The sequence below is a fragment of the Vombatus ursinus genome, unplaced genomic scaffold (genome assembly GCF_900497805.2).
Source record: "Vombatus ursinus unplaced genomic scaffold, bare-nosed wombat genome assembly UNPS02014841.1, whole genome shotgun sequence".
Classification (NCBI taxonomy): domain Eukaryota; kingdom Metazoa; phylum Chordata; class Mammalia; order Diprotodontia; family Vombatidae; genus Vombatus; species Vombatus ursinus.
Genome location: NW_020954619.1, coordinates 30,647,261 through 30,672,739, shown reverse-complemented (window position 1 = coordinate 30,672,739; position 25,479 = coordinate 30,647,261). Strand labels below are relative to the sequence as shown.

At 35.8% G+C, this 25,479-nt stretch overlaps 1 protein-coding gene across 4 annotated transcripts in view; it reads left to right on the top strand.

Annotated features, from left to right (window-relative positions):
• ARHGEF10 (Rho guanine nucleotide exchange factor 10) overlaps positions 1 to 25,479 on the top strand; it is a 224,582-nt gene that overhangs the window by 28,297 nt on the left and 170,806 nt on the right. For all 4 annotated transcript variants that reach the window (XM_027840416.1, XM_027840417.1, XM_027840418.1 and 1 more), the window contains exon 2: positions 4,052 to 4,149. In XM_027840416.1, coding sequence (XP_027696217.1) covers positions 4,113 to 4,149 — 37 coding nt within the window. In that variant the 5' untranslated portion in view covers positions 4,052 to 4,112. The remainder of the gene's footprint in view (positions 1 to 4,051; positions 4,150 to 25,479) is intronic.

The following is a 25,479-nucleotide window of genomic DNA, read 5'->3' as shown; positions in this document are numbered from 1 at the left end:
TGTTTAGATGACTGACCCAATTCCCTGAAAGTCATCTTTTAGTTTAGTGATTCATGGATGTCAGCACTTGAGCCACCCATAGTTATGCCTCTCTTTTGAAATGTGACCCACCTCCTTTTTTGGTCATACATGTCTTTATTGATGTCTATTGTGCCACTTCTTGTTTACAAGGTATTATGGGTAATATGTGCAGGCTGTACTTACACCCACCATGTGTCTTTCCATTGCCCTTTGGGTCAATTATAATCTTAATTCTTCTGTATGAATTAAAAGAAGTCTAAATATACATGTAATGAAATCATCCCTCAGAGTCAGTGAATCCCTTCTTTGGTTGAATGTGTCATCTTGGTTTTAGTGTGTTTACTAGATTGGAAAATTATGCTTTTTTTTTGTTTGTTTAAAACCACAGGCCAAATGCACAGTGAAATCATGAATTAAAATACTTAAATTAGAAAGCCACAGAAATAATGAAAATAAAGTTAAACAGCCAAGATTAGCATCATCTGTTATTATAGTTCCATTATAGATATATTAGTATTCAAACATGGCAATCAATTTTCTTGAATTGGGATGGGTGAGATTTCCCCAAGTATTACTTGATCATAAAAACTTGTCCAGTGCTTGTCTCTACCTTCCTCATGGCCTATACCTTTGCACATGTGGTGGAAGAAGAAAAAAATTTTGTTTTAATCAGAGGCTGTTTTCTCTAAGGGAAATCCAACATGAGTCTTTGCTTTCTGCCAGTTGTGGAAATTAACCATCCTTCTTTTGCTCACTATTCAATTGTATGTCTGGTCTAAGAAGACAACAACAATAATGATAGAGTGATTTAAGGTTTGCAAAATGCTTCCCATATGTTACCTCATCCTTTAGCAACCCTGAGAGTAAGTGTTATCCCCAATTTTATCCCAATTTTAAAGATGAAGAAACTGAGGCTGAGAGGTTAAATGAGTGACTCATGTTTCTATAACAAATAAGCAGTTTTCTGCCAACTCTAAGTCTGTTGTTCTCTCAGTTTCCACTTTAACTATTAAGATGAATTGATATTAGGATAGAGACTATGTACACTATTTATAAATGCCATGATACTGTTACTTCCTAACATCTTAGAAGATAAAACTAGAATTCATAGAAATTAAGAAACTATTTAATTCAGAATAATAAATTAATGACTAGACTTTTTAGAACACCTACTGTGTGTAAGGAAACACTGTGAGGGCTACAAAGAGAAGCATAGTTTATGTATATGATATATCAGTGTATAATTCGCTGTATGAGATAATAAATGATTGCTGTCAGATGAGTGTTACAGACAATTAGTGTTATGGTTCAGGAAGAGGTATTGTTCAGGAAGATGCAGTTGAGCTGGGCTTTGAAAAATGAGTTTGACTTACATAGGGGGAGGGAAGAAGGGCGTTCTAGGTAGAGGAAAATGTGAGTAAAGATATTTTAACTCTCACTTCTAAGAATGTGTTAGGAGAATGATGAGTTTAGCTGGAGCAGCAGATTTGAATAAGATGAAGATCAAATGCAATCAACTACATTTAAGTTGAGGGCAGGGAAATTTTACGTAGTAGGAGGTTAGGCACAAATATGGAAGCTTAAGAGGTAAATACAGTGGAAAAAAGTACTTCATTGGGAGTCATTAGATCTCTTCAGTCTGAGTACTGTAATTTTCTGGCTCTGTAACTTTGGAAAGTCACTTAAGTGCTTTGATCCTCAGTTTTCCCATCTGTCAAATGGGGCTATTTGTATCACCTACCTCAGAGGGTTGTTGTGAGGATTAAATAAGATAATGTACACTAAACACTTTGTAAGCCATAAAGCTCTACATAAATTCAAGCTCTTATTGCAATTAAACATTTTGGATTTGTAGATCATCATAAACTGTAAGACAAGGCTATGCTTGCACAGTGTTAAGTGAACCAAAGAATTCTATTTAAAAAAAAATAAAGTTAATTCAAGGGGAAAAATACTCAAGTGAGTATTTTGGCATCTTGAATATGTAACTGACAGGGCCCAAATTGCTGCTTAACCACAACTTGGCCCCATTATTTGCAGTCTGATTAGTATGAGTGATGGAAGGCATGAAAAAAAAATCATTATTTTGGCCTTAGATGGGCCAAGTGGTGGTTGGCTGGGTTCTTCTGGGTGAAGGTCAAGCTAGTTAAGCAGTCATCATTTCAACCTCTGTCCCTTCTCTCTCTCTCTCACCATTATGTTTTTGCTGCCTTTTATCTCAAGGCTCTAAAATGTAAATAGAATTAAAGTGATAATCACGCTTCTAGGCTTAGGCTCTTTTGGTTTAATCACAGGTGAATGAGTGTCAACCAGGATGTGGGACATGACATATACAGAATAAGCAATTGGTTAGCTATTCTTTTGTTTTTTTTTTAACTTTTCAACTGACTGCTTAGGCTTTCTGTTGACAAAACTTTAGTCATTGATATTGGGATGTTGTTAAGAATACAAACAAGAACAGAATATATGTTCACGAGTTCTCATCTGAAGGCAGTAGTGACTATATGCTACATTAGCTATTCCATTTATTCTCAAATTTAGTTTTCTAATAGGGCATAGGAATTCTTAACATTGCTGAGAGAAGAATGAGTCCCTGTAGGATCCAGGATGAACAACTTCAAGTCTACACTTGCTTATGAGGGATTTGATCTGGTGAAGGCTATTAATGAGTCTGGTTTGAGAAGAGACCAATAATACAATGCTTCAAAGTTTGCAAGAAGTAAGACCTTACAGTGGTTGTAAGGCAGGATTCAGATGAGGGGAAAGAGGAAAGAAAGGCAATACCTTTTTGAAACTGTTAGTGGTTTAATGGTATAGAAAAGAAAGGGCATTTATGTTAATTTTTTCATATTATTTAATTTTTTTCCAATTATATGTAAAGACAATTTTCAGTATTCCTTTTTTGAAAGATTTTGAGTTCCAAATTTTTCTCCCTCCCTCCTCTCCTGTTTCCCCAATATGGCAAGCAATTTAATAGGTTATACATAAGCATCATGTAAACATATTTCCACATTAGTCATGTTGTGAAAGAAGAAACAGAACAAAAGGAAAAACCATCAAAAAAAACCTCAAAAGAAGTGAAAATAGTATGCTTCAACCTGCATTCATTAATGTTAATGTAACTGGTTTTCTCCACTTCTTGAAAATGAATTTTCCCACTTTAGTGAAAGTATACCTCTTCCTCATCTTTCAGATACATAGAAGACAGACTCATTGGACTTAGAAGTGGGAAGGACTACAATGTACTGAGGAGAAAATAGCAGCCTAGACAGGTTAAGAGACTTGTCCAAGGTGACACAAATAGCAAATAAGATCTTCAGCTAATAAAATTATAGATTGTGAGGTGGAAGGAATCTTAAACACAATTCAGTCTAATCTCACTTCACAGATAAATTGAGGCCCCAAGGCATTAAGTAACTTGGTCCAGCAAGGGAGAATAGTAGAGGTTTGAACTGAGGTTTTATTTTTTTTAAAGGCAATTGGGGTTAAGTGACTTGACCAAGGTCACACAGCTAGTAAGTGTCAAGTGTTTGGTCTGAGGCTGGATTTGAACTCAGGTTCTCCTGACTTTAGAGTCAGTGTTCTATCCACTGCGCCACCTACTTGCCCCTGAAAGAAAATACAATATTCTTTCCTGCTACACCTGACAAAGCTAAGGGACCACAAGGTGTCATGGACTATAGAATACTGGATCTGGAGTTAGGTAGACCTGTGTTCAAATCCAGCATCTGATACTAACTAGCTGGGTAACCCTGGGCAAGCAGGGTTTGCGTGTCTGTCTGCCTCAGTTTCCTCATTTGTAAAATAGGGATAATAATAGCACCTAACCCACAGGGCTGTCAAGAGGATAATATGAGATAATAGTTGTAAAACACTTTGCAAAACTTTAAAGTGCTACATGAATGCTAGCTCTCATTATTTGCATAGTGCAAGAATGCCTTTGGTAAGATTATAGTTGAAGCATTTATGGTAATCACAGAGTTATCTGAAATAAGAATTCATCTTTTTTTTTTTTTGGTCTTTCTTTTAGGCACCTCCATTCAGTTAAGGAAGTAGAATCAAGGAGGTAGTTCAGAGTTGGAGAGAGTAATATGGATCCAGAGGAATTTCCTCCTCCACCTCCTGAAGGTAAGTGAAATATTCTGATACATTTGGATCATTGCTTTTTGTTGTTGTTATTCACTCTTTTAGTTCTGTCTGACTCTTTGTGAGTCCATTTGGGATTTTCTTGGCAAAGATACTGGAGTGGTTTGCAATTTCCTTCTCCAGCTCATTTTATAGATGAGGAAACTGGGGTAAACAGGTTTAAGTGACTTGTCTAGGGTCACACAGCTACTACATGTCTAAGGTTGGTTTTGACCTCAGGTCTGCCTGACTCCAGGCCTGGTGCTCTATATACTGTGCCACCTAGCTGGACCATCTATAGAGGGTGGCAATTAGGGCCAATTTCTTAGGGCCTTTACCTTTTGGGACTGCTATGATAGTAATGTCTGGATGGTGACTTAGGAAAGCAACCTGTTGGGGAGAAAAAGACTTGGTACCATTAGCTGATGTTATTTTTTTAAAACAATGATTTGAGACTCATACTGTGAATTCATAACTTCCTCCCCTTCCTCAGGCAGGTGTGTGGGAATTCCCCTTTAAGGCACTGTAACCAGAATGCTTTGATGAAATCACAGAATTGCAGAATCTGGGGCTCTAAGGAAACTTAGAGATCATCTGGCACAATTTCCTCATTTTAAAAGGTGATGAAACTTAAGTCCCAAGAAGTGAACTGACTTAAGAAAATGTTTTTCAATTAAGAATTGATTATTTCTATCTCTCCCACCACTTCAATTAAAAAGAAAAAAGGAGAATAAACCCCCTGTAACAAATACGCTCAGGCAAGCAAAACAAATTCCAACATCATCCGTATTAAAAAAAAAGTATGTTTCTTCTCTTTGTTAGGAAGTGGGTAGTGATGTTTTGTCATCAGTCCTCTGGAATTGTGATTGTGTTGATCAGAGTTACGTCTTTCAAAATTATTTTTCTTTCCGGTTGTTATCATGTAAATTGTTCTCCAGGTTCAGGTTACTTCATTCTTCATCAGTCCATACCAATGTAAGGAATTTTTCCAAAGTCACACAGCTCATAAAGTGCCAAGAGTTTTCAGGTTGTGGAGGTATGTTATTTTCTACATTGAGGGGTGTTATGAGCAAAACTTAAAGTATTATAGAAATTTTAGGTACTATTAAATTTTTTTAAAAATCTAGCTCTCTGATTTTCAGTGTGAAGAATTTTTTTTTTCTGCTGAGGCAATTGAGGTTAAATGACTTCCCAGGGTCACACAGCTAGTAAGTATTGTGTCTGAGGCCAGATTTGAACTCAAGTCTTCCTGGCTCCAGGGCCAGTGCTCTATTCACTGCACTGCTGCACCCTAGGAACTCCTGATATGGGAAATCTTTTCTATCTATTAAGATCAGCAGCTCATTGATAAGTTGATGTGGGCACTGAGAGAACAAATGACTTGCTCATAGTCAGAGTCAATATACATCAGGATAAAGACTAGAACCTGGGTCTTCCTGACTCTTTGAATGGTTCTATATTCATTGTGTCACACTGCTTTTCTTATTATTATCCTTGATTATTATCTTATTTTATATTGGGTGGAGTAATTATGAGTTGGTAGCTTCTTCCGTTCCCCAAGGCAGGTGTGTAGGACTTCCTTTTTAAAGCATTGCAATGAGAATACTTTCATGAAATCACAGATTCTGGGGCTCTGAGGAACTTTAGAAATCATTTGGATTCAACATCATCATTTTAGAGCTGTTGAAACCAAAATCCCAAGAAATCGTCCCAATGATGCTTTTATCCAGTTACAAAAAGCAATGATTTTTCTACCTGCCCAAGAATTCACCAAAGAATAAACATAAAAGAAATATAGCAGGGAAGGACTTATTCCCATTGCAGTCAGGATGACAAGGAATATATCTATTTCACCCTGTTCCCAAATAGTTATGATTTCCTTCCACTGTCTCTACTATATATTTTGAGAACTTTTCCTCCCATATAGTTTGTAATCTGTAGGCATAATGTTCACAGTATATATTGTTTTCTTGCAAAATCTGCACAAACAAGTCTAGGCTCTCAAAGGATAATTTTCTGTGATTTCTGATAGCAGTCCCTTGGTTTTATATTGCTATGATGAACATCTCCATTTTTAGAAACAAATCTATGTGACACAGTCTTTTGTTTAATATCTCTTTGTCAACATGTCATTGGTTGAGTTCATGTGGGGGCTGCCCATAGATCCACTTTTTAATTTTTGCTATTTCATAGGCTCAGTTGGCAAAACAATGTCAATTGCATTTGAAAAGTCTACTAAATGTAGACCTTTAATCAACATTTAGTATGGCCTTATGAAGTGGTATCTATTTGTTCTAGAAATATTTTTGTAAGTTTTATAGCTAATAATTCAGGTTTACTCTTCATCTTCTTATGTTAGCATGGCCTGGAAAAACTAGAAAATGAATCTTCTTTCATATTTGCCAGACCTGGAGCAATCTTTCTGTATTCTGCATTTGACAAGAGATAATTAAAACTGTTTGAAAGAAAGAATAATAACATTTTTAATACTTAGAAGCAGTATGAAAGTGGAATGAGTGGCTTTGGGTAGGGGCTAGTATGCTCCCCCTCCCTGGAAGTCTTCAATTAGAGGCTGGAGTCAGTGTCAGTGATGTTGTGGATGGAGTTCCTGTATAGTTATATGTTATGCTGGTTCATAAGTTTAGCCCCTAAATGGAAGGGAAAAGGAATGGAATAAGATTTATATAGCACCTACTATATGCATTGTTCTAAGCACTTTCACAAAAATTATCTCATTTAATCCTCACAACAACCCTGAAAATTAGGTGCTATTATTATCATAGCTGAGGAAACTGAGGCAAACAGAAGTTAAGTGACTTGCCCAGAGTCATACAACTAGTAAGTGTCTTGAGGTTGAATTTGAACTTAGGTCTTCCTAACTCTAGGCCCAGTGCTATATCCACTGTCCCACTAGGTGCCTCAAGGAGACTTAGAGGTCATTTATTCTAACTTCTTCATTTTATAGAGGAAGAAACAGGCCTAAAGTGGTGAACTAATATGCCCAGGGTCATACAAAATAGAAGATTAGTTGCAGAGCTGGGATTCAATTTAGGTCTTCTTATTCCAAATTTAGTGACTCTTTCTACTGTATCACATGGTTTCCTAGAATACCACTGGGATTCTCTGTCTTTGCTTGTCAATCATAGCAAAGCAATATATCCACATATCATTTTATGTGTGTGTTGTGTTCCCAGTCAGACTATAAGCTCTTTGATTGATTGAATGAATGAATAATAACATAAGACTTTTATGAAGTGCTTATTATGTGAAAGGCACTATATTGAATGCTGGAGATAAAAATAGAAGAGCAAGACAAACCTTACCTTCATAGAGCTCACATTCTAACTAAGATAGGAGACAATACATACGGAAATTTTTAGCTACCAGTCAGCTGGAAAGGTCCCACGGTCCTTAGGATGCAGTGGTAAAACATATGTTAATATCTTTTCTTTAATGTTATTTCCACTGATATTACAAGGATATTGTACTTTCCATCTCTTTTGTTTCCTTTTCCTTATGCGGAACACTATATTAAATTCCCCCCTCCCATCAGGGAAAATATATAACAGAAATGAAAGGTAGAAAACCCACTCTTGTGATCTAATATAATGTCTCCAATCAATGATAGAATTTTAATAAATCTTTTATAATGCTGTGTATGTGTGCTGAGCCTATTTCTTGTGTTCAATCAGGTGTTTTTCCTTATATCTTTTCCTATTCCCTTCCCTCTATCTGCAAAGAAGAAGAAAAGACTTGCTCTTTATGACTGGAGAGAGCAAAATTTGGACTACTCGGTGGCATTCACAGAGGTAGATGTTGACTCCAAATAAGGAAGAATTTTCTAACAACTAGAGCTGTTCAAAAACATCCTTGCTTGCTTTGTTTCAGGACAGTGAGTTCCCCATGACTAGAAATACTCAGAGGCTGGATGACTAGAAGTCAAAGATTTTAGAGAGAACAATTCTATGTTGTGTGGACAGATTTGTTCTAGCTCTATAATATTTAAAAGGTTTGGGAAATGATGACTGCATATGCAGAACAAGGTTTTTTTTTTAATATCCATATTTCCAAATGATACCTTTGTTATAAATCTGTAAGTTGGATCTTGTAAAGTTTGTAACATGCTAACATTTGTACCAAGAGTAGTACTATTTATGCTCAAAGTGATGTGATTTTTCAGAAAAAAATGCATCAATAGCTTCATTTTTAAGGGGGAAAATGCAACATTTTAGTTATTTGGAGATTTCCTGTTTTAAGATGAGGTTAATTCTTTCATGTACATACACATATATAGACATACACAGAGCTAGTATTTTAACATAGAGAATATACAGTTTTTCTTTTTTTTTTTCTTCCTTTTTTTTGGGGGGGGCATTGGGGTCAAGTGACTTGCCCAAGGTCACACAGCTAGTAAGTGTCAAGTGTTTGGTCTGAGGCTGGATTTGAACTCAGGTCCTCCTGACTTCAGGGCTGGTGCTCTATCCACTGTGCCACCTAGCTGTCCCGTACAGTTTTTCAAAACACCTAGAAACTCCTGAATAGAAATTTTCTTTTATATTTCCTGTTTCACAAGCTTAGGCAAAAAGCCCTGCTTTGTTAACCAGATGGGTAAGGAAAATGTGATGAGAAGAAACCACAGGTTACTTTTTTCTTTTCATGGAAGCTTGGACAAAAATCGCATAATCAATGGGAGGCCACTGTCAAAAACCACTTCTCAGAGTTATCAGAAGGCAGCATGTTGCATTGCAAAAGGTATTGAACTTGGAGTCTTAGGACCTGAGTTCAAATCCTAGCTTAGCAACTTAATACCTGCCTTGCCTGGGGGCAAATTACTTTACCTGTCTAGGCCTCAGTTCTTCATCTATAAGATGAGGAGGTTGAACTAGAAGGAGGAAGGACCCTTCCAGCTTTAGACCTATAATTCTACCTGAGTATGTCATGTACAATATGTAGCTAGGAGGCACACTGGATAGAGTGGCTGGCTTGAAGTCAGGATGACTCATCTTTCTAAGTTAAAATTTGGCCTTAGATACTTATTATATCTGTGTGATGCTGGGCAAGTCATTTAACCTTGCTTGCCTCAGTTTCCTCATCTGTAAAATGAGTTGAGAAGGAAATGGCAAACCACTCCAGTATCTTTGCCAAGAAAATCCCAAATGGGGTTCATGAGACACAATAGAAAATTGACTCAACAACAAACTTTAAAACATATGTTAGTAACACATTCTATTTCACCTGGTGCGTACTACATGCTTGAAAATGCTGAAGCTTTATAATCTGTGTTACTTAGAGGAAATGTGTTTGGAGAATTTTGGGAACCTGGTTTCAAATTTCAAATCTTTTTCTTTACTGTGCAATCATAGCCAAGTCTCTTCCTTTCTCTGGGACACAGTTTTTTTTCTGTAAAATTGAAGAGAATTGACTAGATAATCTCTAAAATTGTTTCTAGACTTCTAAAGCTATAATTCTAATTTTATCTGTTAGAGCACATCTACTTGGCTAAATTAGGTTCTCGTGCCAAACTAGGGGTGCAAAGACCAGAAGTTTAGCTCAGCAGGAGCCATGTGGGCACACACGCACACACACACACACACTGAATGAAAGTCTAGGAAGACAAGGTGTGACATCAGGTAGGCCAATTCTTTCCAGGGGAAAGAGGAAAAGATGGGTAACAAAGGTTTAGGAAGGCAGGGTCCAGAGATAGTGAAGTCTACTTCTGGTATAGGTATTGCTTATTCTTCTCCCTGTTTTATACTTCTGAGAGTGGGCAGCCCTTTGTTATAGTCAGATATTGAGATCTGTTAATTTGTTGAGATTGTTAATGAGGGATTAGTCTTAGGGAGAAAGATAGTGAGTTCTGCTTTGAATATTCTGAGTTGGGTTGCCTCTGGGACCTACAGAAATATCCAATAGATAGTTGTTGTTATAGGGCTGCCACTCAAGAGAGGTATTAAATAGATTTGGGACTCATGTGCACTGAGATGAAAAGTGAATCCGTGAGCTAATGATGTCCTTGAAAAGTGTAGAGAGAGAGAAAAGGGTTGAGGATAGAACTTTGAATTACATCCAGATTTAGGAACAAGGATAATGATTCAGTAGAAGAGATTAAGAAGTAGCCAGAAGACAGGTAGGAAGAGAATCAAGAGAAAACAGCTTCATAGAAAAACCAGAGAGGAAAAAGTACCCAGGAGGGCAAGAGTAGTAATATTATCAAATGCTGCACAGAGGTAAACAAACAAGCAAAAAAAAAAGAAAAGATGAAGACTCAGAAAAAGCCATCAGATTTAGCAGGTAAGAGATCTATCAGTCAATAAACATATTAAGCGCCTACACTGTGCATATTACAGGCTACCTTAGAGGAAGCAGTTTCAAGGGTGAAACAGATTGAAGATTTTATAAACTATATGCAAAGAGTTGAGTGAAAAGGAAGAATGGATGCAATTGGTATAGCCAGCTTTTTCTAAAAGTTTGGTTCTAAAAGCTAATGCCTACTGAAAGCCCATTGTTAAATTTTCAGTGTGAGCGTTTATACCTTAGAAATCAGCAAACATTACAAATCTAAACTTCATTTATTGTTTTGCTGCTTATCTAGACTTAAGAAAGTGATAAGAGAAAATGTTAATAATGCAGATTAAACTTAAAATTGTGTCTTCAGTAATTTTTGAGAGCTGTTTGTTAAACATTTACCAACATACACCTGAGAAGAGATATATAGGTTGATAGTTCAAGGAGTTAGTAATAGGATCAAGTGAATTTTTTTAGGAGGCCTAAATGTGCTTGTAGTTATCAGGAAAGGAAGGAGAAATTTAAAGTTCAGAGAGACAAGTGATGATTTCAGGAACAATCTGCTGGAATGGATTGTAAAGGAAGTGATTAAGGGTACATTTAGAGGGATTTGTCTTGGTGAGAAGAATGGATGCCTCATCTATCAAATACTAAAGTAAAGAAGAAGAGAATGGTGGATAATGTTGATCCTCATCCACCATTTTGTCTAGTCTCCACTTTTGTTCAGTCACTGATAAAAATTTTAAAATGGTCAGGACCAGGCATTGACCCTTGGGTTACTCTATTATATACTTCTCTCCAAGTTTATATCTCATTTAAGATGACTTTTTGGGTTCAACAATTCAACCATTTCTGACTCTACCTAACTCTACAATTATCTTGTCTGCTTGTCAACCAAGACTTTTGACATATGCTTTGATAAAATCTTGGTAAAAGATATCTACTGTATTCCCTTGATTTTACCAAACAACCTTTTCAAAAAAGGAAATATTTTTAATCCAGATCTCGGTGAAGCCATGTTAGCTCTTCCTTTTATAGTTTATCATTAGCCATCCCTTTAACAATATGTCCCTCTAGTGAATACATTGCCTCTGTATATTCACCAGGGATGGCAAATCACAGCAGTGGGGTCAAACTCAAGTAGAAATGGGGGACACTAAACTGCATGAAGATCCCTGAGGGCCACATATCGACTTAGGAAACCCCAAAATAATATTGTCTGTTTTATTGTATTTTTATTTATTTTGTTAAGTATTTTCCATTTATATTTTAATCTGGTTTGGGCAGCACTCTAGTGTTGCCAGCCTCAAGTGGCCTGTGGGCAATGTGTTTGACATCTCTACCTTAGTGAGTAAGAACAACTTGCATTTATACAGCATTTTAAGATTGATAAAGCACTTTACATACATTATTTCATTTGTTTCTTACACCAATCCTGTTTTAGGTAAGTGTTGCAGGTCATAGTATCCATATTTTAAAGATTAGGAAATGGAATTTGAGAGATTATAGGACCAAAGATTGAGATCTGGAAGGGACTTTAGAGGGTACTTAGCTCAGACTTATTTTACACATTAGGAATCTGAGGCCCAGAAAGGTTAACTGACTTGCCCTGGGTTACACTACTAATAAGATCCAAGGTAGGATAATAATAATTAGTAATAATGATGATAACAACTAGCATTTATCTAGCATTTTAGGGTTTGCAAAGATATTTACAAAAATTATCACAACTTTTGTAGGATAGGGGGTGCTGGAAGGGCAGAGTAAGTGCTATTATTATAAGAGTAGCACTGGCTCCAACAGCCTGAAGGCTAGGCATGTTACATTTCACTCCTCCCCTAGTACCTTAAAGGGGGTTGGGGACATCCCATCTCTCTCTACCATTGGTTCCATCTCTCACTGATTCTTTTTCCTCAATTTGAGGAGGTCCCTTGTATCCCAATTTCATTTAACCATTTAACAGTCAGATTAACTTTTACAAAGAAATACTTTAGAGGCATAACAAGAACCAGCTATATACAATCATCCACCCCTCTGTGTGGGAGGGCATAATTCCCACCTTGCATCACCTCAGTCTCTAGAGAGGGGAAGAGGATTAGGCTCACAGCTTAATTCAGTTCCTATATAGCACAGTCCCATCAATTTCCAAGTTCAAAGCCCTCTTTGGGCTCAAGTCTCAGGCAAGTTGGCTTTTCAGGGCTTGCCTGCAGGACTGGCAGAATACTCTACCTGAAATCCTGTCTTGAAAGTTGTATTTGCTCAAGTTCGGGATGCAGACTCTTATCATCAGTTCCTACAATTGAAAAGGACAAATGGAGCAGACCACATCAAAACCCATTTCTCAGGGCCACTAGACCTAAAAGGTAGTCCTTCCCTTCACTCAGCTCAGTTCACGGTACCTATCTTGTGGTTGAACAGGACCTTTACCACCTTGAATGCCACCAGAAAGAGAAAGAGAGAGACTGTTCCAATCTGATCATTTTAAAGATGTAGCTTATTCTTGCTACTCAGCCAAATGAAAGAGGCCCTTAAAATCCACATGTCAGGGGACCAGAGAATTTCTTTTTTTCTTAGAAGCCTGATTGTTAGGTGATCTGGGAATGAACAGTGCAAAAGCATCATTATAATATTACTCCATTTTACAGACAAGGAAACTGATGTAGACAGAGTTTAAGTGATGTGCCCAGGGTCACACCGCTAGTGAGTGTCTGAAGTCAGATACTGTACTTGGTTTTTCCTGATTGTTAAATCCAGCCCTCTGTCTACTGCACCATGATTTTAAATGAGTTAACCAGATCACCCATCTTCTAACTATCTAAAGTGAGATGTGAACCCAGGTCTTCTTGATTGTAAGTAGCTACAATGTAGGAAGAAGAGTAGTAATAGAGCACTCAGTATTTAATGGAGACATTTAATAAAAAAGACAATGATAGTGATAATAATACTAATAATAGCTAGCATTTACATAGCACTTTAAGGTTTATTAAGCACTTTTTATCATTTTATTATATCATTTATCCTTACAACAACTGTGGGAAATAAGTGTCAATGTTATACCTATTTTACGAGTGAGGAAACTGAGGCAGACTTAAGTTAAATCATTGCCAGGGTCACACAGTTAGTAAGTGTCTGAAGCTAGATTTTAGCCTGTCTTTCTGACCCCAGGTCCTGTGCTCTATCCACTGTACCTCCTAGCTGCCTCATACATGCCAGTAGTAAAACCCAAGTCCTCAGCTGTGTATACCCAAGTGCACAAAATATGGAAACCAAGAGATCTTAAGGCAAAGAGTTAAATCATATCTCCTAGATACCACTGAGACTTAGGGGCAAGAAACCCATGACTGCTGTATATTTCTGGAAGCATGTATCTTATTCATAAAATAACATATAACAGGATAGGTAAAAGAAGTGGAATATGATTTTATATTAAGGAATTCTACTCAAATCAGGATATCTAGGAGAAACCAAATTTAGGGAGGTTTTATGAAGAGCATGTGGATGAGAGTCAATGTAGGTAGAAACAGAAGGAATGTTTTCATCAGAATATAATAGACAGAAGAAATAGATGAAGCATTTGGGTCCTAAGCCTGGCATGGAGATATAAAATAATGGTGCTAGTGGTGGTGGTGGTACAGGGAGAGGAGTGGGGCACTTTCAGTTTCCCAGACTTCTGCTGGAGTGCTTGCTCATTACTAAAAATTGAATAGCTAACCATTTTCTGATGGGCTTTAATGAACATTTTAGTTTCCTCTCCTGAAAGACTAAATAATACCTTGTGGGGGTGTGATGTAGGGGTATTCTTGTTTTGTTGTGAGTTGCATTAGATAATTTTGGAGGTCTCTAAAGTGCTTTGAAAAATCAAACTCATTGGTTTAGCATGTGCAGAGACTGCATTTTTCTTTTTTGAAACTTGGGACAACACTTGTTCTGAAGCATTTCTCCCATTCTCTGTGATCACTGAAAATGGAAGAGAACTCACATTTACCAGAGTTTTGTTTTTGTTACCCTGGGATACTCTGGAACTAGTGATTTGAACTCATTTGGAAATTTAGGGTTATCATCATTAATAAATCTCCTAGATTATCCCTTATAGTCCTATCACCTCATCTTGTGGATCAATCATGTTATGTCAAATCTTTTCAGTGTATGGTGATAGTTACAGGCATTTATGTAGTTTAAAATGGCACCAAGACTTTTGGGACACCCTGTAAAAGGCAAATTTATACATGTTAATTAGGTACATTAGAAAAGAGCAAACAGAGCTAAGTAAAATCTGAAAAGGAAAAGCTTATTACTAATTGGGGTATTTAAAAAAACCTTTTTGGATCAGGTAGCATTTTAACTGGGAATTAAAGGATGGATGGGATGTGGAAAGACACAGGAGGGCATTCTAGGCTTCAGGAACAATGTGAACAAAGACCAGAGGCATAAATGTACAGAATATAGAGGGAATGTGAGTAACCCAGTTTGTTTGGAAATTGTATGTGGAGGGCCTTCCAGCATAATGAAGTTATCATTAAAGGTAATGTGCTGCTAAATTGTGGAAGACTTTGAAAACTAGATAAAGAAGTTTGAACTTTGATGGTGAGATGGAGCCTTTGAAGGATTTTGAACAAGGGCATGTATAATGAAGATTAATCTGGTGGTGGCATGAAGAATTTTAATAGAGGTAGAGGTTCAGGTGAGTGGAGGTGGGTTAGAATCTTACTGAAAAAGTCTAGATGAACGGTGGTGATTGTTCTGCCATAATGTTCCCATCAGGAAAAAGATATTTCAGAGATAGAATGGTCAGAACTTGGTAAGTTTTTGGATATGAGCTGGAGTGAAAGAAGGAATAATCGTAAATAAAACCAAGAGTGTGAACATAGTAGGGGGCCTATATGAATGTCATATGCCCATAGAAATACATGGGGGAAAGGGTAAAATTAAAATTTAGTATGTTACTTAAAATCAGCTGATTTTTAAATTCTACATTAGATTTTTGTGTGTATTTGTTATGTAATGATTAGCATGTGTGTAATGGAAGGGTTTAAGGTAGACCACTAAAGTAAGACTTAATGAATTATTTTTTAACTGTGTGAACAGAAAAAAAGCATCCTAAACCATGTGTTTATTTTGTCACTGCCTCTACCCACACAGGTGCAGCAAGGAGGAGAAAACAATAGTTTAAGTGCCTGAGAGGAAAGTAAAGGTTGTGGATCAAAGAAGGTTAAGCCTAGAAAGCCCCTTTTGTGTTGGGAATTTGGAAAGTACATTTTAACTACTTGATTAGATTTCAGATATAAGATTCTGAATAAGCCATCTTAGATTCATTATTTTTGAGAGACATTTGAAATTCATTATCCTTTCAATGTAATTTATATAGATTGAGTAACTTTGAAAATAACTTTTTAGTGCTTGATTGCAAAAGAGAAGTATATCTGAATATTAACATCAAGGACATTATTTATTTAATATTTTAAAATATCTTATTAATAATTTGTATTACTTAATTAAACATAATTAAATAATCAGTATAATAACAATATTCCTACTTTGACATTCTTGAATTTTTCTCTGATCTGGAAAGTTGACAAAGGACTTTTATTTAGTAATAACAATAATAATGATTAAATATATATATACATATACATGTATATGAAACACACATACTATACATATACACACATATATATTTATATATATACATACACACACACACACACACACACACACACACATATATATATATATATATACACTTTTTTTTTGTGGGGTGCATGGTACTGACCTGTGATTACATCAGTATAAGGGACTACCCATGTGAAATTCCTTTCACTTATGCAAATAGTAACTCCCATGGCCATGGGATTGGGATTCAGATGATATAGGTTTGAATCCTAGCTAAGGTTTGAAACCCTGGCAAATTGCTTTAGATCTTTCCTTGATCTCTCAAAGAGGTTGGACTGGATAACCCCTATGATCCTATCCAGTTTTAAATCCTATCACATCCAAGTGAAGCCATTCCTTGTAAGAAGATTGTATAGCTCATATCTATAAAATCATATATAGCTTAAGTAGCACTTTTCTGCCAAATGGCATTGTAAGTTAGGCAGTGCAAGTATTATTGGTCTCATTTTACAAATGAGGAAATAGAGACTCAGAGAAGCTAAGTGATTTGTCCATACAGTAAATATTACTTTTGGTACTAAAATCTAGGTGCAGTGCCTTTTCTACTATATGCCTGCTGCTTCTCCTAAAACAAAATCATGATGTTTTATAAAAGACTTTGAAATATTTGATGATGAAAGTCTTAACTAAAAGTTTTATGATTTTAAAAAACTACCAATGTTCCTTTTGTAAAATTAGCAACAATATCTTGCTGTAGGGGCAGGTAGGTGGATAGAGCAAGGGCCCTGGAGTCAGGAGGACCTGAGTTCAAATTTGGCCTCAGACACATAACACTTACTAGCTGTGTGACCCTGGGCAAATCACTTAACACCATTGCCTAGCCAAAGAAGAAAAAAAAAATATCCTGCTGTAAAAGATGATTAGGAAAGAGAAATTAATACTGCTGCCCTTCTGATCTTACTTAAAGAGGAAAAAAATCAGTTACAATATGTTTTTAAAAATCTCATAGTCCTCACTCCCACATTTAACTTTAGAAAATAATAAGGGGGCAACATTGGGTTTGCAATGGGTGAAGGTCCCCAAATCAAATGGTGGGGAACAGGAAGTTGGCCTTTGACTCAGCTGAATTGTTTCTGAGTGAGGCCTGTTTTTGATACAGGCAGTTAAAAATGATGGTAAAAGTCAAAGCCAAGATTTAGGAGTAAAGAGAACAGAATATGAATTGTGGATATGAATAGCTCCTTGTTGGTGAAGCTGTTTGGGGGCTGGTGGATATAAATCCCTTTTAGATTAAAACTTTATTCTTAAAAAAAAATCACTAGCTTTCCATTTGTAATCAGAGGAAGCCTATGTCTTGAGGGAAGCATCCACCTTACATTTAAATACGGACTTTTTTTTTAAGTAAGAAAAGTTTTAGATTATATCATCTGTGTGTCATTAATTGGGAAAGGGGAATGGAAGGGCCAGGAACTGTGATTTCATAAGTAGCAAACTCTCTACCAGTGCAGATCAGCTTTCTAGCTTTAGAGAACTATTGAGAGCAACTTTCTATATGACTTGTCTGGGGTCACGCAGCCATATGTCAGAACCAGGTCTTGCACCCAAGTCTTTCTGACTCCAAGACTGGCTTTCTAACTCCAAGATTGGCTTTCTAAGCTTTCTCTCATAAGTTGAATCTCAAATCCATATTGTTTTAGGTGGCAGTAGCTTACACTACTGTGAAAGTGATTCATGGCTCTATGGTATTCATAGTAAGTGATTTTTAAGCTAGTGACAAAGACCACTTGAGTGTAGGCAATCTGTAGCGAATCTAGCGAAATGCCAGCACAGGTATCTGAAGGAACCAGGGAATGGTAGGACCAAGTTTTGGATCCCAACTCTGTCACTTTACTGTTCGTGTGACTTCAAGCAAGTCGCCTCCCTGCTTGAGGCCTCAGTTTTCTCACCTACAAAATGAAGAATAGGTACTCTCCAGGCTTTCTTTCAGCTCTACAGTGATCTTCAGTCTTAGGTTTTTAAGCACTATTAGTGCTAGAGATGGCTTTCTCAAGAAGCAAAAATGAAGAATGATGTAAACCCTGAAAATTTTCTCATGTGACAATAGCTAATTCCATTAGTTTGAGGCTCCTGGATTGGAGCACTATGTAAAATAATTTTGGGAACTAGATCCCATTTGTGATCCAGCAAAGTTTCTTTTTCTTCCTCCTACTAAGAATTTAGAGAATTATCTAAGGGCCTTTCTATTTATATAGGTAGGCCAACAATATTGCTGCTAGAAAGAGTAGATAGAAGGGTTTGTAATATCTTAATTTATGTAGCTTTTTTATTAATTTATTTTTAGTTTTCAACAATCACTTTCGTACACTTTTGAGTTCCAAATTTTTCTCCCTCCCCCTCAAGACAGCGTGCAATCTGACATAGGCTCTACATATACATTCCTATTAAATGTATTTTCACATTAGTGATGTTGTAAGGAAGAATTAGAACCAATAGGAGGAACCACAAGAAAGAGGAAACAACAAAACAAAACAGAAGAAAATAAAAGAGCAAATAGTATGCTTTGATCTGCGTTCAAACTCTATAGTTCTTTCTCTGAATGTGGATAGCATTTTCCTTCATGAGACTTTTGGAGATCCTTGCATTGCTGAGAAGGGCTGAGTCTATTAAAGTTAGTCATTGCATAATGTGGTTGTTATTGTGTACAATGTTCTCCTGGTTCTGCTCACTTCACTCAGCATTAGTCCATACAAATCTTTCCAGGTTTTTCTGAAGTCTGCCTGCTCATCATTTCTTATAGCACAATAGTATTCCATCACATTCATATACCACAACTTGTTTAGCCATTTTCCAATTGATGGGCATCCCTTCAATTTCCAATTCTTTGCCACTACAGAAAGAGCTGCTATAAATATTTTTGTTCATGTGGGTCCTTTTCCCATTTGTATGATTTCTTTGGGATACAGCCCTAGAAGCGTTATTACCGGGTCAAAGAGTATGCACATTTTTATAAACCTTTGGGCATAGTTCCAAATTGCTCTTCATAATGGTTGAATCAATTTACAACTCCACCAATAATGCTTTAGTGTTCCAATTTTCCCACATCTCCAACATTTATCATTTTCCTGTTTTGTCATGTTAGCCAATTTGATAGGTGTGATGTGGTACCTCAGAGTTGTTTTGATTTGCATTTCTCTAATCAATAGTGATTTAGATAATTTTTTCATATGACTATAGATGGCTTTAATGTCTTCATCTGAAAACTGCCTGTTCATATCCTTTGACCATTTATCAATTGGGGAATGACTTGTATTGTTATAAATTTGACTTAATTCTCTATATATTTTAGAAATGAGGCCCTTATCAGAGACACTGATTATAAAAATTCTTTCCCACTTTTCTGCTTCCCTCCTAATCTTGGTTGCATTGGCTATGTTTGTGCAAAAACTTTTCAGTTTAATATAATCAAAATTATCCATTTTGCATTTCATAATGTTCTCTATCTCCTTTTTGGTCACAAATTCCTCTGTCCTCCATAATACTATTCCTTGGTCTGCCAGTTTGCTTATAGTATCAGCCTTTATATCTAAATCATGAACCCATTTTGACTTTATTTTGGTATATGGTGTAAGATTTTGGTCTATGCCTAGTTTCTGCCATACTCTTTTCCAATTTTCCCAGCAGTTTTCGTCAAATAGTGAGTTCTTTTTCTTAAATTTTTTCTTTTGGAGTTTCATGTACAATCATCTTTTTTATTGTACTATGTTGTAGAAATGCTTATTTTATTCCTCAAATTAAAAATAAAATAATTTTTTTTAAAAAAAAACTTTGTGGGCACATACACTTTCAGAAGGGCCAACCCAGACATAGGGCCAATGCTTTGGGTGGAAACAAAGTATTTCGTACTATATCTATGTATCTAATTAAACTGTAAGTCCTCCAAGGGCAAAAACTGTATCTTATCTAAACTTTAAATCTCTACTAGTACCTGGCAGAATGCTCTAAACACAATAGACACATAAGAAATATTGAACTGAATCGCTCTCATGTTGAATTTTTTATCCCTTATATCAGAAGCTGAATTATATTTCTATATGTGTGCTTTTAATTTTTTGGGGGCCAAATAGTGAGTTTCTTATCCTGGAAGCTGGGGTCTTTGGGTTTATCAAACAGTAGATTACTGTAGTCATTGACTACTGTGTCTTGTGTGCCTAACCTATTCCATTGATCCACCACTCTATTTCTTAGTCAGTACCAAGCAGTTTTGATGATTGCTGTTTTATAATACAATATAAGATCTGGAATGGCTAGGCCACCTTCCCTAGCATTTCTTTTCACTAATTCCCTTGGTATTCTGGACCTTTTGTTATTCCAAATGAATCTTATTATTATTTTTTCTAGTTCTACAAAATAATTTTTGGTAGTTTGGTTGTTATGGCACTGAATAAGTAAATTATCTTAGGCAGAATTATCATTTTTATTATATTAGCTTGGCCTACCCATGAGCAACTGAGATTTTTCCAGTTATTTAGATCTGATTTTGTTTGTGTAAAAAGTGTTTTGTAATTCTGTTCATGTAGTTCCTGGGTTTGTTTGGGCAAGTAGATTCCTAAATATTTTATAATGTCTACAGTAGCTTTAAATGGAATTTCTCTATCTCTTGCTTTTGGGCTTTGTTGATAATATATAGAAATGCTGACGATTTATGTGGGTTTATTTTATAGCCTGCAACTTTGCTAAAGTTGTTTATTATTTCAAGTGGTTTTTTACTTGATTCTCTAGGATTCTTTAAGTATATCATCATATCATCTGCAAAGAGTGATAGTTTTGTTTCTTCTTTGTCTATTTTAATACCTTCAATTTATTTTTCTTGTCTTATTGCTAAAGCTAATGTTTCCAAATGTTTCCAATACCATATTGAACAAAAATGGTGATAATCAATATCCTTGTTTCACCCTTGATCTTATTGGAAATGCTTCTAGCTTATCCCCATTACATATGATGCTTGCTGAAGGTTTTAGGTAGATGCTACTTATCATTTTAAGGAAGACTCCATTTATTCCTATGCTCTCTAGTGTTTTTAATAGGAATGGGTGTTGTATTTTGTCAAAAGCTTTTTCTGCATCTATTGAGATGATCATGTGGTTTCTGTTAATTTTGTTGTTGATATGATCAATTATACTGATAGCTTTCCTAATATTGAACCAGCCCTGCATTCCTGGTATAAATTCTATCTGGTCATAATGTATTATTCTTGTGATAAGTTGCTGTAATCTATTTGAAAATATTTTATTTAAAATTTTTGTATCTATATTCATTAGGGAAATTGATCTATAATTTTCTTTCTCTGTTTTGACTCTTCCCAGTTTAGGTATCAGTACCATATTAATATCATAAAAAGAATTTGGTAAGACTTCTTCTTCTCCTTTTTTACAAAATGGTCTATATAGTATTGGAATTAATTGTTTTTTAAATGATTGATAGAATTCACTTGTAAATCCATCTGGCCATGGAGATTTTTTCCTAGGGAGTTCATCAATGGCTTGTTCAATTTCTAGCTTTTTTATTTTTTTACAGGCTTAAAACTCTTTTACCCATGTTTTTATGCATAATTTACCTACCAAACATTATATATCCTCTAATATGCTTAGTAGGTGTGATTTACCTACTACATGTGTCCTGCTCAGAAACCTTTCAATAGCTTCCTACTAAGTATAAGACGAAATATGAACTTCTCAGTATGGTTCTTTGCAACTTGGGTCCAGTCTCCCTTTCCAGTCTTTTTTCACATCTCTTGTGAAATCCAGGTGTATCTTGACCTGCACTTTCTTACCTTTTCTGAATTCACATAGATTGTATTCTTCCATACCTTGAATGTATTCCCTATATATCTGTTCTTGTTAAGAACCTTCTTTTTCTTCAAGGCCCTGCTTAGGAGCCACATTCTCTTATGGAACCTTCCTTGTTTCCCCTTCCCAAGGTGAAAGTCACCTTAGAGGCAGAATAGTTTCATGGATAGAGTACAGGACTTACAGCCAGGAAGGTCTAGGTTGACATCCTGCCACAAACACATATTGGCTCTGTGAACCTGGGCAAATGACTTAAGTTCTCTGAATCCTAGTTTCATTACTTTTAAAATGACGATAATAGTACCTTTCTTACAGGGTTGTTGTGAGGCTGAAATGAGATAACGTATGTGAAGTATATATAGACCTCAAAGCATTATATATATATATATATATGTGTATATATATATATATATAAACACATATATAATATGCATATATTTAATTCTTTGAGGTAAAATATCTATAATGCTCTGAGGTCAATAAATACTTCACTTATATTATCTCATTTGAGCTTCACAATCCTGTGCAATAGATACTATTATTGTCATTTTCAATTTTATATTTAGTTTATATTAAATTATATATTTGCTATTATATTAAATATAATAATAATAATTATTATTGTTCTACCTCTGTGCAAATTTTCTTATACCATTTTCATTATTTCATTTTTCCTTATTACATTATTGGATCATAGATTTAGATCTAGAAGGACCTCAGAGGTCATTTAATCCAACCTCCATATTTTATGGATGAGGAAATTGAGGCCTAGAGAGGTAAAAAGATTTGTCTAAGGTCACACTGGTAGTAAATGGTAGAGCTAGTATTTGACCCAATGTGTCTGGGGAAGGACTTGTCTGATCCACTAATAAGCTACGTGTTCTTTGAGGTCAGGGTTTACATCATTCTTCATTTTTGTTTCTCTAGCTCTTAGCACAGAGCATTGTACACTTAGGCTCTGAGTCCAACACTATCTTCTGTACCACCTTGATGCCTTGATATATGAAGAAGATTCATTCACCCAAATAGAGTACTGGGCCTGCAGTCAGAGTGACTTTGAGTTTGAATCTATCCCCCAGCACTAGTTGTATGACCTTGGACAAGTCACTAAATCTCTGCCTCAATTTCCTGAATTGTAAAATAGGGATAATAATAACACCTACACTGACAGGGTTGTTGTGAGGATCAAATGAGCTAATATTTGGAAATCAGCTTAATTACTGGCTTATAGTAGGCATTAATAAATGCTCATTTTCTTCCTTTGTTCCTTCCTTCTTCCTTTGTTCCTTCCTTCCTTCATTTGTTCCTTCCTTCCTTCCTCCTTTCTTCCCTCCCTCCCTTCCTTCCTGTGAAGTTACTATATGGTAGCATATATAAAGAACAGAGAGCTGAGTTTAATCTTACTCCTAATAGCTATTAGCTTTCTGATCCTGGGCAAGTCACTTAAATTTTATTTGCCTCTGGCAATTCTCTAAGATTTATCTATTAAGTCATAGAAGTGTTTTGATCAACATTGGTTTAAAAGGGGTATTCCCATAGCAGGAATTCCCTACACTTATGATTGCACAGATCTTTCTCTTATTTGGCGTTTGATGGGATTTTGAGTAGGAACACATATAGTATTTCTGAGTGTAACCTGATTCCTCTCATTGATGAGTATGTAAGGGGTGAGGGAAAAGACATTTTTCCTTGGCTATGAGTGCTGCAGGGCTGTACTGTTTTCAGAGTGCCATAGCTACACATATCTTGAAAGAGAATTGTTCCAAATTCTGCCCCCTCACTTGTGTGTTCCGTCATGTTTCACTATCAGTGGCCCCACAGTTCACTATAATCTGAAAAATTTGAAGCATTTGAAGAGCTGTTATGTGGAAGAATTGTTAGACTTGTTCTCCTTTGTGGCAAAGGGAAGAATTAGAAGCAGACAGGTGAGTTTCAGAGAGACAGACTATGGCTGGATTTGAGCTGCCCAAGATTGGAATGTTTCCTTGCAAAGTAGTGTAATCCCCATTACTGTGGGTAACCAAGTGATGGCTAGATGAGCACTTATCAAGATGCAGATGATCACCCTGAAATACCAATTAATATATATAAAGTGGGTAGAGGTTGAAGAAGCACATTTGTGAAAAAGGCAAAAGAGAGAGGACTTGCTCTCTTAAGGAAAGTTCCTAGTAATCTTCCAGAGATAGAGGGAGAATTAGGCTAAATGCCCAATGGATGAATAATAGTGTGTTATTAAGTCAATGCTGATACCATCTCTGAGTCAAAGAGGAATCAGATATTTCCATGTTTGAATTAGCTGGCTGCAACTGGAATTAAAGAAAATATTGTTGTCTGAGCCAATGAGATTACTGTTATTTGCATAAGTTACTCATTCCCCCTATTTATGCTACTTAGACAGCAAAAAATATAATAGAGCCTCATATGACTGTTTTAATTGTTCAGGTTTTAGGAATTGTTTTTAAAAAAGAGCATCTATAAAATATTTCAAAAAAGAGCATAAAATATTTTGCTTTTTAAAAAAAAACCACTGCCATATCCCATTGACACAGCCCAATAGAACCTTCGAGGGGAACAATTAAGTATAATTAAGCTAAACAAACCAACCCTTTGGCTGTATCTGAAAATGTCTGCCTCATTTCATACCTCTACCACTTCTTTTTTGGGAGATGGAAGACATGTTTTACCATCAATCTGCTCAAGTCATGATTAGTCACTGAATTGATCTGAGCTGTATAAGTTTTTGAGTATTTTGTTTTCCTTTATATAACTGGTTGTTCTGTAAATTGTTATCTTGGTTCTGTTTATTTCACTCTGTGTCAGTTCATACAAATCTTTTCATGTTTCTTTGAATTCTTCATATTCATTACTTCTTATGGTTCTACAATATTCCTACACCACAATTTGTTCAACCATTCTCTAATTAGTGGGCACCCACTTTGTTTCCACTTCTTTGATACAACAAAATGTGCTTTTAAAAGCATTTAAAAATATATAGCCCTTCTTCCTATGTTGTTGTTTGACCCCCTTGAAAGGTATGTATGCCTAGTCATTGGGTGAAATGGTATGTATAATTTAGTAATTTTTTATGTAATAGATATGTCTATTCTAAAAATTATTTTAATATCTTTTGGTTTTATATCGCTAAAATTTCTCTGTGTTCCTCCCTCTACCCCTCCCCCATCTTCCTCACAGAAAGACATTCTATATAACAAAGAATATTGTTTGAAGAAAAAACAAGAAGGGGAAGAATAAAAAAATGAATATAAACCAATCAACACATTAAAATCTTCTAATGTACCACACCTATGGACCTCCCACTTTTTCCAAGGAGTGGGGTAGAAGTGTCCTCCCATATCTCTTTTTTGGGACTATTCTTCTTGTTTGTAATTTTGAAACCTTCACTTTAGATTTTGTGTTTCTTTCTTATTTTTCTTTCCATTTAGAGTTCTGTAGTCATTGTGTATGTTTTCTCTACATCATTTTCTGGGCTTCTATGTATTTGCCATATCCTTTCTTACAGCACAATAATATTGTGTTATATTTATTAACCACAATATTTTTTTAGCCATTCCACAATTGTTGGCATCTACAT